General features: G+C 41.9%; 1 protein-coding gene and 1 long non-coding RNA gene across 3 annotated transcripts in view; both read right to left on the bottom strand.

Annotated features, from left to right (window-relative positions):
• HEATR6 (HEAT repeat containing 6) overlaps positions 1–5261 on the bottom strand; it is a 34497-nt gene extending 29236 nt beyond the window's left edge. The window contains exons 1-3 of one of the 2 annotated variants that reach the window (XM_012782631.3): positions 5014–5261; positions 2677–2784; positions 387–527 (exon numbers count right to left, since the gene is read on the bottom strand). In XM_012782631.3, the coding sequence (XP_012638085.1) occupies positions 387–527; positions 2677–2784; positions 5014–5244 (480 nt within the window). In that variant the 5' untranslated portion in view covers positions 5245–5261. Of the gene's footprint in view, positions 1–386; positions 528–2676; positions 2785–3282; positions 3812–5013 lie in introns of those variants that run through there. The other variant, XM_075994377.1, reaches the window with a different exon arrangement.
• Positions 5262–9797: 4536 nt separating this feature from the next.
• LOC105881161 (uncharacterized) lies at positions 9798–15153 on the bottom strand. Its single transcript, XR_001158567.2, has 3 exons — positions 14990–15153; positions 11006–11106; positions 9798–10002 (listed from the first exon to the last, which is right to left on the bottom strand). It is a non-coding gene; the product is annotated as an uncharacterized LOC105881161 (long non-coding RNA).
• Positions 15154–15639: the final 486 nt, after the last annotated feature.

Raw genomic sequence — 15639 nt, 5'->3', positions numbered from 1 at the left:
AAAGGGCAATTAAGCACCAAAAGACTAGTTGTTAGGTAAATCTGTCAGATGGGTATGCAAAGATATGTCAAAGAACATCTGTAAGGATCATCACTCCCAGCCTAGGCAGTTGCTCATACTTCTTAGTCTTGGCTGTATCACTCATGGGAAATGATAAAAATAAATGATTAATATTTATTGAGTGCCAAGCACTTGACAAGTATTGTCTCTTCATCTTCAGAGCAGCTATTTTCCACATGAGGAAATAAGGCTCAGAGTGGTTTAGTAAGGATTGCTCAAGGTTACACATCCCATTAATGGCAGGAAAGAAACATGAACACAGATCTGTTGACTCCTGAGCCTTTGCTCCTAGCCTTTCAAAGGAAAGACAGAACAGTTTAAACTACCTTTTGACATTTTGAGCCATTGCAATAAACCAGAGCTGCCAGGGCTTGAAGAATTTCCATGTGTGTCCAGGAACTACACTGTTGAATAGCCGAAATAGTATATGCCAACAGGAAATCCAGGTTCTGTTCATCAACAATCACCTACCAACAGAGAAAAAAAAAAAAAAAAATATATATATATAACCTAACATTTAAAAAATAGTTTTATGCTTTTACAGACAGGTATGCTCATCTGAATCAAGCTGTGTAAGAGAGAGAGTGTGTGTCTATCTTTTTTGTGACAAAAGGATCCACTCTAAAGGCCTTGGAGGTTTGATAGGGGCCTTCTCCTTGCCCCAGGGTCTTGCTTATGTTTTCCCGTTAGTCCCCCTACTGAAAAGTAGAACTTTGTAACTCCTCCTTGAATTAACCAGACATTGGCAGCTGTAAACACAGATATGAGACTCAATCCACTGAAATTCAATTCAATGAAATTGCCTTATACATAGTAAAATACTCAACTCAACAAATACATAATGAATAAATATATCTGCTAAACAGCTACTCTGTCTCTAGCATGATATGGGGAATAGAACATAAAGAGAGGAATATTCCTGCCACTGAAGAGTTTCTAATCTTGTTAGGTCAGACCAGGCTAATCCAAGTATAAATTCATGGACAACTGAGACAAACTGTCATCAAATGCTAGAAAATTGGTTAATGAATACAGGTGCCACATGCGATCAGGAACTTTTCCAATTGCCAGTGTTACAAAAATAATATACCTGAGAACAGTAAACATACAGAAGCCACCCCACATCAGTTTGAAAAATACTAAACTTGAAAACAGCCTTATTTCATGTAGTAGACACTGTTGGTTACCTAGCAGCATTCATTTCCTCCTTCCCTGCTGGCAGAGTGTTGATTTTATTTGGCTGCCCACCTCTCCCATGTGAGACCCAAAGGTAAATGCTAATTAGTCTAAGAGTGGTTCAACCAGGGGCAATCTTAATCCCTAAGGAACATTTGTCAATGTCTATTGACATTTCTGGCTGTTACAATTGGAGGGGTGCTACTGGCCTCTAGAGGGTAGAGGACAAGGACATTGCTAAACATCCTACAATGCACAAGTCAGCCCCCATGACAATTACCTGACCTAAAGTATCAACAGTGCTGAGGTTGAGGCATCCTGATATAAGCCAATTTTGGCTGCACATTGCAATCTTGTAGGGAGCTTCAGTCTTCCAAGTGATTCTAATGTATAGTCAAGGTCGAAACCACCAGTTTAGCCACTGGTGGTAGGACTATTCCCCTCAGAGACTGGTTTAGAGAGGTGTTTATATGACCACCTAAGTCTCTCCAGTGAGATATTGGGGAGTCTGCTGGAGAGTTTATGGGACAAGTTTCCTCTCTTAAGAGAGACACAAAATAAACAGTTCTTTTGCTTCTGCCTTATAGTATATATTTATTCTGCATGGGATGCCTAGAATTGAGGCAGCCATCTCATGACTGTAAGAGATGCTAGCTGAGGATAACCCACAAATTGAGGATGGCAGAATGGAAAGATGTCACTTAGCCTCTTATTAATGGTGCCTAGAGCTGTCTCCTTTGGGACTTGTTATGTTAGATGATTCTTCTTCTTTATATTTTTACTGCTTAGTGATGCTGAGTTGGCTTTTCTGTTTCTTGTAGCCAAAAGCATCCTTGTTTACATAACACTAAGTGATACATTTTGTGCTATTTATTTACACATTCATGTGGTATCTCATTTGGGTAACAGTCTTAATTTCTGAACTGTTCCCCAAAAGACAGCTGATTTATTTAGCAAGTTGGAAAAGGTTCAGGATTGACCTTGATATAAATAACTAGGATCTTTTTATCCTGATGTCCCCTTGCTCCAAAGCTACTTCCTATGTTTTATAAGGATCAAAAGTAGACCACAAAAATAGTAACTTCAGAAAAGGGGAGAAATGTTGGTGGGAAAGAGACAGGGAATCATTTCAATTTATTCTTAGATATATTTTGGTCAAATACATCTTCCACAAAAAACTCTAAGACTGAGGACCCCAAATGATACTGGTTTCTTGAACCAAACAGAAAAGAATATTTTTAATAGACATATTTATAGAATTGCATAAAATAATTTTGGCCAGAGCTATATTTATTTTCATATCATTCTTATTAAGGCACTTACTTTTCCTACAGCATCTAACAAAACCAGACTATCATACCTTCCATAGATGAAGTATTCCAAAGGCATTAACTTACTCTCAGGGTTCATGATCTGAATTCTAATGCTACACACGATTACCTGTAATCTGTTAAGTAAATGGTGGATAAGTTGAGACACTTTGCTGACAAGATGATTCTGGTTAAGAGGCACCAACCGGCAAGCTTGGACAAGAAGAGCACTAACGTCCTGTCAAAAAAAAGACAAAGAAAAGGTAATATGGTTATTAACCAAGTGAAAATCCCCAAACACAGCCAAATGGGAAAATAAAAGTGAATGTTCACACTCAAGAATGGGGAAAGATGAAATCTGAGGCAGAAAATAGGGGGAAAAAAAGAAAACAGAAATGATAGAACAAAAATAGGATGTGCTAAAATAATGAAAAAATAATGAAAAGATTCAATATGGTTTTTGTCAGGCTAAATATTTCAGTCTCTATATAGGTAGAGATAGTATAATTAACCAAAAAAGGCTGCCAGCATATAAAAGCATACACCAAAGTTAAAAATACCAAAAAGTAAGTGAACCAGGTTTTCAATGCCACTGGGAAAATCAGACATGACACCTAAATGAATTTTATGTATAATTATGGAACTCTGAAGAATAAAAAGGGAGGAACCTATCTGCAAATCACATTATTCATTCATCCACTGATGTTTATTGAATAAAAAGGCTCTGAGCACCTACTATGTGCCAGGTAATGTGCTAGGTCCTTGGGCTCCAAAGGTGAAAACAAACATGTTCCTGAACCTCAAAGAGCTCACAATCTAGTGAAGGAGACAGAAATACACATAATTAAAATAAGGTGAATTAAATGCTGAAAGACTGAAGTACAAACTCTAAGAGGAAATAGTAATTAGGGAGGCCTTGTGGAGGTGATTTTAAAGCAGAATCTGTTAATGATTTGAAAGATGAGTAGAAATTTGCCATAGACAAGGCATCAAAAAACACTGCAAACAAAGGCGATGGAGCATGGAAAGACTTGGAGATTTGAAACACCAGTAGGTGCTTGAAGTACAGCAAGTTTTAAATGACTGCACACAGGGCACAAAAGGAGAAGTAACAGGAGAGGAGACTGGAAAGGCACAAATTTTTGTTGCAAAAATATCAAGCTATACAAGTAAAGCAAAAGTTCCCTATTGCCTTAATCTTACTCTGCTCCCTAGTGACACACACTATTTTTCTGTTGTGACCTCTTTCAGACCTTTTTTTTTTTGCATATATAAACATAGACATATTTTAAAATTCCCCCTCTGGCTCCATATTCTGTATGAATTATTCTGCAACCTCAACCATTTACCAATATATATTGAAGACCTTCCCAAATCAGATTTTTACTTTCATGATCAATGTTTTTCCTCCCCCCAATCCCCCCAAAAAAGACCACTTTGGCAGCAGAGAATGGCTTGGAGAAGAGGTGGACTGAAGGCAGGTAAGTTAGAGATCCGTGAACAGTGCAGGCAAGAGTCACCGTGCCTGACGCCCACGGTAATGGCAATGGGAACAGAGAGGAGGGGATGGACTGAGAAATATGTAGGAGACAGATTCTGAAGAACCTGGATTGGACAGGATCTGGGAAGAAGGAAAGGGGAAGCATCAGTTTTTGTGTCTTGTGTAACTTGGTGGATTGTGCATGTGTGTGTTGGAGGGGTGGGATGGAGTGTGTGTTTGGACATAATGTATTCATCCTTAGTAACTGTTCAGTTTGAGATGCCCGTGCAAGCAGGCAATTTGCACTGCCACCATCTTTCCTAGAAGACCATGTATGACTAGGGCAAGAGTTCAGTGAATTCAGTAATTCCAGGTCTGATGTGTGTGAATAAGATTACTCAGAGTGAAAGGAACTTCTAAAGAGGCGGCAGGGGTACGCAGGAACAGAAAACGTAGAGACTTTGTGACAGACTTAGGTTCCAATCCGAACTCTTTGTCACCTGCCTGCAATATGACGTTGGACTTGTACGAGCTTCAGTATTCCCATTAGTAAAAAAGCCCTCATCACACCCACGTTCTAAGATTCCTGGAACCGGGCACAATAAAGTACAGTACGTGGTCCGTGTACCAAGTACGCAATAAACAGTAGTAATGAATTTTGTCAACAAAGTGTTTTAGGGAGGGAGTAGAGCCAGGGGAACAGGCAGGTACTGTACCAGAGATGAGACTGACGTATTATCAGAGCAGAAGTTATCAAGTGGTTTTTGAAAAACGCGCGTCTGCCAAGCACTGCAGCATCTCTCAGGTGGAGAAAGACAAAGAACGTGGCACAGTCGGAGGGAGCAAGCGAGCCTGAATCCAAAATATCCACAGCTAGGGCGCAGGGCGGTAGGAACAGACGGGAAAGGGCTAGCAGCTGGGTTCCCAGAAGGGTGGGGCCCGGGCCAGCAGGCGCAGCACCTGCCCTCCCACGGGTGCGCCGCCTACCTCCGGGGAAACGCCGCTGCCCTCGCTGTAGTTCTCAGAGATGAGCTGGTCGAAGAGCAAGTGGATCTCGGTGCGGGCGGAGCTGCTGTCATCCGGACGCAGGGCACAGAGCCTGGCCGACAGGCGCCAGAACCCATTGTCTTGTTCTGGGGTTGGCTCCCGCGGCGGCTCCCGCGGAGGCTCGCGCGGCCGCCCGCATAGCAGCGAGCCGGCAACTTGCGCCGCCGCCATCTTTTCTATGTAGGGTCACAGGAAAACACTTCCGGGGCATTCCCGGGCTCTGCCGCTAGGCCCGGAAATGCTGTATTTGGACTGGACGGTAAGCAGCCCAGTTTTCGTGACTACCGGACCCCAGTCTGGTATTCTGCAAATGCTTGTCAGAAATTAGCTTCGAGATTTTTCGCCGCCCGACCCTCCTTGAACCCTGACTGAAAAGCGAGGTCTCTATTTGTCCTCCCTGAAAGTTTGTTCTTGAGTAGGGCTGACACTACTCTATTAAATACTGGAGTTACAGATTCGAGCTGAAGTTGGAGAGGGGAGTAGCAGAAACTCTAGTTCTAAGACATCCTTCTTACATAGTTTTATAGTCCCCTGATTTTCCCCTAGGCACAAAATCACCTGGAATAACCAGCAGGTGGCTCAGGCTACGTGATTACAATCTGGTCAATGGAATATAGGGCAGCTTTCCCTGCTTAACTGACAGCTGGCTGTACTCTTTGTTCCCCTTTCCCAGTGTGAATCCTCCCGTGGATCATGAAGTACCTCATCCCACTAGAAAAGCAATTTTGGAGTTTAAACTGAATCATGTAAAATATAGCCTGCCTAAGGGTGACCAGATACCCCAAGATTTTTGGAAACCTTAAAAGCAAGAAGCTGGAAAGTAAAATGGCCATTTTAAAAGCTGTGATCAGTTTTCAGCCACCCAATAAGTGAAGGCTTGCCTTTAGCTTTTGGGCAGAATGGGCAAACCATCTCTAGGGCTTTTAAGTTATGCAAATATAAAGCAAATCCTAACCCCTGGCTCTTCGGGAGATCCTTGAAGTCATGTTTTATCTTGAGAATAAAACACTTCTGTTCAAGAATGAAAACTAGGGGTATGCTTTAGCAAAGCTAGTTCTCTGATGCTTTGGGCTTCTTTGGGGAGAAATGTTTTTGTTTGGATTTAGATTCCATTATGCTTGTATATCATTTCTTATTCTTGGACTTTGTCTATGTTGTATTTCTGCATGTATATGTGTATATTTGTGATATTTTTCAAACATTTGTTCAGAGAAGATCAGAAACTCAAACCTAGTCACTGGACATTGTAGTCTGGATTCCTTGAAAGCAGAGCCCCAGACAAGGTTAATAGGGGAGTAATTTATTCAGGAATGAACAAGGAAGGAAGGGGAATCAATACTAGCATGTGCTATTGAGTTGGCTGTTGCAAGGGTTTTCTGATAAGCCTTGTGAAATGCTCTCAGAGCCCCTCTCCTGGGGAATGGATGGGGGAACCATTTATCTGTCAGCTTTTGACCTCTATTGTCAAGTGTTGCCCCACCAGGCACTAATGCTGTGGTGCTTCTGGGTTGAGCATACATCAGTGCTTGGTGGTTCCTGCAGGAGTCCCATGTTGCATAGCCAAAGAAACCCTGAGGCAGAAGTGAGGAGTGTGGGATTCTAGGGAACCTGTCTGTGGCAAGGCTATGACAAGTTATACCTGTGCTAAGCCAGAGGTGCCTGAGAGAAACTGGCTGCTGTAGCAATGGTTAGAAAAAGAGTGCAAGACCAAGAGTATTTGAAATAGTGTTTAAGAGGTAGCCAACACTTTGGGCTAGATGGGAGGCCTGGTCATCACCACGATGGAGGAGGTGTGAAGAGACTATAGGACAGGGGTCCTCAAACTTTTTAAACAGGGACCAGTTCACTGTCCCTCAGACCGTTGGAGAGTACACACTGTGGGCCTGAGATGAGTCGGCTGCTAAGCAGGACAGGCAGCGGTAGCAAAAACACCCAGAGGGTCAGGTAAATGTGCTAGGCGGCCCACATGTGGCCTGCGGGCCGTGGTTTGAGGACACCTGTAGGAAGTATGTGGGTTTGGTGTGGTTCATCCTAGGTTGCAACATGGATGACCACACATAGTGTTTGTTGTTCAAGACTGAATGACCCAAGAATTGTAAAATACAGTATGCCAATGCTGGTCTGTTGAGTTCTGATAGAATGTACCATTGTGGATGACAGTGTAGTTCTTCTAAGCAAAGGAACATTCCTACTCTGCAGTGGTCACCAACTGAAACATTTCTCAAGCTCTCAACGAGGTCTTTGAAGGTCCCCTGCATTGACTTAGGTTTAGATAGTAGCACTTCCTACTCCCACCTCCTATCCTGAAACTGGGAGAATGCACAGCTTGGCAAAAGTTCCCTCCCAAGAAAATCTCCTCACAAATCATCACCTCCTCTTCATTCTCAATATTTTCTTAGTCCTTCAGTGACCAAAGGGCTTTAAGAGTGCTAAGCAAGTTCATAGCCATTTCCTTTTTTAACATTCTGCATTGGATGATCTGGAACCTTACTCTGTAATTGCCTTCTTTTGTGTTTGGAACCTCTCCAGACTTCATTTTTAAACTTCATTAGAGTTTTGATCATCCTAACTAAAGTAGGCTTGTGCACCCCCGCTCTATTTCACATCCTTGTTTATTTCCTTCGGAACATTTATCATAATCTATAGTTATCTTATTTGTTTACTTGCTTATTATCTGTTTCCTCCTCTAAAATGTGAGCTTCATAAAGGCATGGATCCCATTTGTCCTGTTCACTCTTGTATCCCCAGTGCTAGCACAGACCCTGGGCTCTGGTAGATGTTCTGCAATACTTGTTGACAAAATGAATGAATTTGCTAATTATTTATTCAGGGCCCCCTATTTTCTATTGATTGATGTGAAAGCCAAATGGGATGTTTGTGAAAATGCTTTGTAAACTATAAAGTTCTATAAATCTTAGCACCCAAATATGGTAGATATTATTTTCCTCTTTTTACAGTTAAGGAATGATGCTAGAGAGTTCACATGGTTTTTCAAGGGTCACACAGGCAGTAAATTGGTTGAAATCAGATTGCAATCCAGGCCAGCTGAATCTTAAGTCTGTGATTGTGGAGAACATAGACAAGAAATTATAAGCCCATTTTTTTTATCTCCCACATTTTGTAATGGGAAAAAACTAAAAGAGAGGGGCTTGATTTCAGTATCCAGACTACACTTTGAATGAGGAGAGGGAATGAAGGAGGATTGGCCTTGGATTGTGTTCTAGAGTCTTACAAAATTAGGGCTAAGGGTCATGAGCCTATCTATTTGGTAATATAATAGTCCCTCCTTATCCATGGTTTCACTTTCCTCAGTTTTAGTTACCTGCCACCAATTGCAGTCTGAATATATTATATGGAAAATTCCAGAAATAAAGAATTCATAAGTTTTAAATTGTGTGCTATTCTGAGTAGTGTGAAGTCTCACGAGATCCAGCTCCAACCCATTCATCGCCTCTTTGTCCAGTGTATCCATGCCACATGTACTACCTGCTCCTACTCACTGTATCAGTCCATTTGCATTGCTGTAAAGGAAGTACCTGAGGCTGGGTAATTTATAAAGAAAAGAGGTTTATATGGCTCACAGTTCTGCAGACTGTACAAGAGGCATGGCACCAGCATCTGCTTCTGGGCTTCAGGGAGCTTCCAATCAAGGTAGAAGGCAAAGAGGGAACAGGTGTATCACATGATGAGAGTGGGAGCAAGAAAGGGAGGAGGTGGTGCCAATCTCTTTTAAACAACCAGCTCTCGCATGAACTAATCAAGTGAGAACCCATTCATTGTCATGGGGAGGTCACCAAACCATTCATGAAGGATTCACCCCCATGACCCAAACACCTCCCATCAGGCCCCCACATTCAACACTAGGGGTCAAAATTTCAACATGAGATTTGGAGGGGCCAAACATGCAAACATGTTTGCAAACATGCTATCAGTCACTTAGCAGCCATCTTGATTATCAGATCCACTGTTGTGGTATTGCAGTGCTTGTGTTCAAGTAACCCTTATTTTACTTAACAGTGGCCCCAAAGCACAAGAGCAGTGATACTGGTGTATTGTTATAATTGCTCTACTTTATTATTATTGTTTTTAATCTCTTACTCTGCCTCATTTGTAAATTAAACTTTATCATAGGTATGTATAGGAAAAAACACAGTATATAAATAATTAGCTACTATCCAAGGTTTTAGGCTTCCCTGGGAGTCTTAGAATATATCCCCCTTGGATAAGGGGAGAGTACTGTGATAATAATCACTGTAGTTTACATTTATTGAATGATTTCTATGTGTCAGGCACTATGCCAAACACTGTACATGAACTAACTTCTTTTATCTTTGTAGCTCTATGTGGTATACACCATTACCTGAGGAAATTGAAGCACAGAAAGATTAGGACCCTCACTGAAGGACACACAGCTGTGTGGTGAGCCTGGGTTTGCAATTCAGAGTCAGAGCTCCTGACCACTATGCTATAATGCATAGGCCTTATATGGAATTTGTCATGGATCATAGTTTAGGCGCTGACACTTATCTGCTATATGACTTTGAGCAAACCGCAGTGTCCCCACACATAAAATGGTGGTGATAATAAGTGTAGTCACAAGGTTGTTATAAGGATAACTTAGATGATGCTTGGGGAGAGTTTAACATGCTCCTTGTTGATAGCTCAACAAATGTCATCTATCCTTCTCCTCCTCACCTCTAACCAAATAACTCAGATAGTTTGGATGATTTTAATGATGATTTATTAAGAGAAACACCCTCTCTTCCATTCCCCCTGCACCCTTTTCAATCTCCATCCACAGGCCCCCATTTTCAGCTGTCTTCCTGGTCAAGGCACTCCAACCAGTCACATTTTTGAAGGTAGGAATTCCAGGAAGGCATGAGCAATTATTAAAGAAAGATGATGATGATTCTTAAGATAACTCTTCATCTGAGAAATAGATAAAAAAAAATTATGCCTGAGATCTGCTGTTTTGGGGACCTGGGTCCACAGAATACAACTGAGAGGCAACGGTTCCCAATTCTGAAAATCAGTAGTTCCTGCAAAGAGTCAGCAAGGCCTTAAGTACCCCAAGGACTATAGGTAGATTGGACAAATAATACATTTTGAACTCAAATGGTTTATATTTAAAGTATATGCTGATTCTGTTGTGTTTAATACAACTTAATTTATAAGAACTGAAATTTGGTAGCTTTTATTATGCATTTTTTTCAATTAATGGCTATGAAAATATCATGTGAGGCCCCTGAAATATTTTCATAGGGAAGAGGTTCTCATAGGTCAATGTGGCAATGCACATCAAAGAGTTAAAATGAGCATACTTAAAATGGTTGTTAATCTTACTTCTTAGCATTTATCCCAAGGAAATTAATGAGGGCATGTATATAAACTTAGTATTCATTATAGCCATATTAATAAGGGAAAAATAAGAAATGTGTACTAGTGGAGGTTGCTAAGTATATAAACATATATGATGGACTTCTCTAAGGCTATTAAAGATGATGGGATAGAAACATCAGTATTGATATTAAAAGTTGTTTGCTATTTTTAAGTGAAATAATCAAGAAATCAGAATAGGTACAAGATTATTTCATTTTTATATAAATATTATATGTGTGTTTATGTTTAAAACATGCACCAAAATGTTAAGCACACATTATTTTGGACTGGGGGATTATGTGTGATTTTTATCTTTTTGCTCAAATAAATAGTCTGGTTTTTCTCCAGGATATACTGGCTTAGGAAATTATTTTAAAGGTTTGGAAACCACCTTCTCATGATGGATGCATCTTTTCCTTGGGAAGAGTGGGTGAAGAGGGAGATAGATAGGTTTCTGTCCCACCCATTTCTGGAAAGTCCCACTGGGGCCAAGTGTACAACCCACGTGGGATGTGCAAGGTTTGCGGAAGTAGAAAGGGCCTGTTGATTTTACCTGTCGTTATTGTGAAGCACAGATATGGCCACATCCATTGCTGACACAGTGCTCCCCAGGCGCACAGTCCCAGTCGCCTCTGCAGAGCTCAGCACAGGTGCCTGTGGAAGAACAGACCAGCTGAAAACCATCATGCTTTAGGTGCAGGTTCTAGGAGGACAGCCCTTGATTAAGGAGTCAGTTCCACTCTTTTCTTTTAGTTCAATATGTAATATAATGTGTAAATGATTACTGGCAGAATAATACTCATTAGTGTCTTATATATTCCAGTTAAAAACAATGCATTCATATACTCTCAAAAAAGTAAAGCCTACTTTAGAGATTGGGATAATTGTGGTCATGGAGGGGAAGTGCAAAGAAGCCCACTTAAATATTTTCACTTCCCCACTATGCAGGGAATAGAGTGGAGAAAAGGGGACTCACATTTATCCAGCGCCATCAAAGGTGCCTTGTAGTCACCCTATGCAGTGAGTCTTACTAGCCCCATTTCTAGGTGTGGCAGCTGGGGCTTACAGAGGTGTCTTGCCCACCAGTAGGTACAGAAGTGCCTGGCTCAGATCTGCCAAGCTCCTTTTGCTGTCCCACATGGTGAAACTGATCCTGGCATGAAGAGTATATCTCCAAATTTCAAAGAGTTACTCCTGATTTGAGCAGAGCCTCCCCAAGTTCTCAGAGTATCAAAGTTGGTCTTGAGGAGCAATGAAGTAGGTCTAAAAAGCTTGTCAAGCAACTGATCCTCAACAAAGCAGACAACAACATACACTAGGGAAAATAAGCCCTGTTCAATAAATGGTGCTAAGAAAATTGGGTAGCCACATGCAGAATAATGAAGGAGGACCCCCATCTCTCACTACTTGCAAAAAAAGTTAATTAAAGATGGATAAAAGACTTCAATGTAAGGCATGAAATAACAGTTTTAGAAAACAATGTAGGAAAACTCTTCTAGACATCAGTCTAGGCAAAGAATTTATGATTAAGACCCCAAAGGCAATTACAACAACAACAAAAATAAATAAGTGGGACTTGATTAAATTAAAAAGCTCTGCACAGCAAAGGAAATAATCAATACAGCAAATGGACAACCTACAGATGGGATAAAATATTCACAAACTATACATCTGATAAAGGGCTAATATCCAGAATGCATAAAGCTCAAACAAATCAGCAAGAAAATAAAGAAACAAATCAGCAAGAAAAATGAAAAACATTAAAGAGTGGGCAAAAGACACGAACAGAAGCTTTTCAAAAGAAGATAGACAAATGGCCAACAAATGTGAACAAATTGCTCAACATCACTAATAATCTGGGAAATGCAATCTCATTAAAACCACAATGAGATATCACCGTACCCCTGTCAGAATGGCTATTATTAAAAAGTCCCAAAACAATAGATGCTGGTGTGGATGCAGAAAGAAATGCTTACACACTGTCGGTGGGACTGCAAATTAGTACAACCTCTATGGAAAACAGTATGGAGATTCCTCAAAGAACTAAAAATAGACCTATTGTTCAATCCAGCAATCCCACTACTGGGTATCTACCCAAAGGAAAAGAAGTCATTGTATCAAAAAGGCTATTGCAGCACAATTCACAATTGCAAGATGTGGAGTCAACCTAAGTGCCCATCAATTCATGAGTGGATTAACAAAATGTGGTATATATATACCATGCAGTTCTACTCAGTCATAAAAGGAACAAATTAATGTCTTTTGCAGCAATTTGAGTGAACTGGAGACCATTATCCTAAGTGAAGTATCTCAGGAATGGAAAAACAAACACCACATGTACTCTCTAACAATTTGGAACTAATTAATTGATAGGCACACACGGGCACAGAGAAAAGTAAATGCCATTGGAAATCAAGAAGGGGTGAGGAGGAGAAAGGGAGGGGTAAAAACCTACCTAACAGATACAATGAACACTATTTGGGTGATGGGTACACTAATAGATGTGACTTAAGCATTATAAAAGCTACCCATGTGACAAAAACATTTGTACTCCCTTAATATTTTGGAAAAAACTAAAAGCTGGTTAAGACCTCACAAGGGCTTCTAGCAAAACATATGCAGAGATCTGGATGAATGTGTGCTGTGCTTTGATTGACTACTCAGCTATTATTGGGAATTATTTTTACCTGATTCTGTCTCTGGACCTTTCTGGGACTTTGTTTCTCATCTGTAAAATGGGGCCCTTGGATCCAGCAGGGGAAATGAGATTCATTCTCCAGTGTCAATAGAGGTGGCTATCTGATGATGTGTCGAGAATACTCAGGCACGTTGTCCAGGCTTAAAGAGGAAGAGTACTGTGATTGATTAGCAGTATCTGAGGGTGTGAGGAGGGAGCTGGGGGGATGTCTACAATGTATTTGCAGACCTCAGATAAATCCCTCCATGCTTCTAGTAGCTGTTGTTGATTTGAGAAGGTTGAAGGCCCCTTATCCCACTCATAGCAGTTTGGCTGCTCATTAAGTATATAAAGCAAGCAGCTTGCAGTCTAACAATGAAGATAAGACTTAAATTTAGAGTCGGCATGTGCTGCTAAAAACAAAGCAGTATGGGACAAGTGTCCTGAGAGAAGTATCTCCAAAGGACTAGAGAGGGTCAGGGGAGATGGCATCACTTCCAATTAGATGAATCAGAAAAAGTGAGTCTTGAAGTGCAAGAATCTTTTTAAGACAAAACTGAGGGGGCATGGTGGAGGGTTATGAGAAAAGAATTACTAGCAAAAGTTCTCAAGGGGAAAATGCAACAGGGCTGGGGTTAGGGTGAAGCAAGTGGGGCGCCCAGGGCACGCAATTTCAGGAGGCCCTTGTGCAAACTGGCAGCGAGTGCCTCTTGCAATTTTGCAGCCTCGGTGCTTCCTCTGCCTCCCTCCTCACCCTGTGAAACATGAGGAGTTCAGAAGGAATGGCAAATGGAAGGCTGGGTAAGTGTTAGGAAACAGATGAAAATTAAGCAGGAAAAGTAACCAGTGGACAAAGTCACAGAGGGCTAGCAGATTTCAAGGACCTTAGGAGTTTGGATTCGGTTTGACAGTCCAAGAGAGGAATATTATTGCCATTTGCTTGGGGAGAGTATTCTGGCGTGAGAGCATAGAATGGACCAGGATTCAATATGCAGGCAAACTGCAGGAGGGAGAGAGAAGAGAGGGGCAGGGGGAGCTGTAGGAAGCTCTTGCGATGGCCCAAGCATGGGGTAATCAGGGCTGGAAATACTGCGTGGGAATGAGAGGTGGGAAGGGAAGGAAGGAACATACACAAGAGACAGTTTCAAAGAGTGGACGGTATTTGGCAACCAGTTTAGTGTGGGGGAAGGAGTGTGAAGAAGAGAGAGGATAATAGTTGAATCCAATACTTAGAGATAAGAATAAAATATGATGCAAGATAACCCAGGAGAAAGGAAAGTTTGAAGATTGAAGGGGTGGCAAACAGTGTCAGATGCTACAGAGGTTAAGTTAAAGACTTTAGCAGCTGAGCAGAGTTAAGAGATTTGTCAACAGGATCTGGGGGAGAAATTTCAGGAGAGTGATGGGGCCGGAATGGATTCTGTAGTCAATCTGCATGGGGTTGAGGAAAATGAGTGATGGGCAGAGAATTCAGATTGCTCCTTTGAGAATGTTGGTGGTAAAAGGAAAAAAAGAAATTGAGATGATTAATATCTAACAGATTAAGAAAATATTTTCTCTAGGTGATCTGATCTATTTGCAGCAAGAGAGGAAGAGGCTGGGGAGAGGGAGATGCAGGGAGTTGGAGGGGTGGCTGATGAGGAGCTGAGAGGGGAGGAGTGAAGAGCCAGATAGAGCAGAGACCCAGGGCAAGGAGCAGAGAAAGTAGGGGCAGGAGAGACTCTGCTCTGGGGAGCTGAGTTTAAGGATCTTTCCTTAAAGATCTTTCCTTCTCTCCTTTCTTCCTTTTCTCTCCTCCCTCTACACACTGGTCCCTGGTGTCCCACTTCCTGGCTCCCTCATTCAAAGCACGGGACTCACCCAGAAGCTTCAGTGGCCTCACTGCAGCCTGAAGCTCCTGCACCTGTAGGGTGAAGGCGATGAGGATCACCAGGAGGAGGAAGCCAGCCAACTTCATGTTGCTGATGGAACTCTCTGGTGAAAATGCAACAGGGCCGAGAACAGCTGAAATTTATACTCTTCTACCCACTGCAAGGCCAGGGGCGGGGCTAGGGACTGTGGAAGCCCTACCCAGAAACTGACATTTCTGGAGAACACCCACCCACCATATGTACCCTGGGTAATGCCACGTTACCTAAGCAAGGCTCTGAGCCAAGGGAACACCCTCCTCTGACTGGCAGAGAAGCATCCTAAACCGGGAAAGTTGTGCGTGACAGAGAAAAGGCAGTGGGTGGAGAGGGTGGAGCAATGGCATAAACTTTTATTGTGTATTCTCTTTCCTTGTTTTTTGAGACAGGGTCTCACTCTGTTGCCCAGGGCTATGGCATCATCATAGCTCACTGCTGCCTCAAACTCCTGGCTCAAGTGATTCTCCTGCCTCAGCCTCCCGAGTAGCTGGAACTACAGGCGTGCACCACCGCATCCAGCACATTTTTCTATTTTTTGTAGAGACAGGGATATTGCTCTTGTTCAGGCTAGTCTTGAACTTCTGACCTCAAACAATACTCCTG

Source organism: Microcebus murinus, chromosome 18 (assembly GCF_040939455.1).
Source record: "Microcebus murinus isolate Inina chromosome 18, M.murinus_Inina_mat1.0, whole genome shotgun sequence".
NCBI lineage: Eukaryota > Metazoa > Chordata > Mammalia > Primates > Cheirogaleidae > Microcebus > Microcebus murinus.
This window is presented reverse-complemented; position numbering and strand designations above follow the sequence as displayed.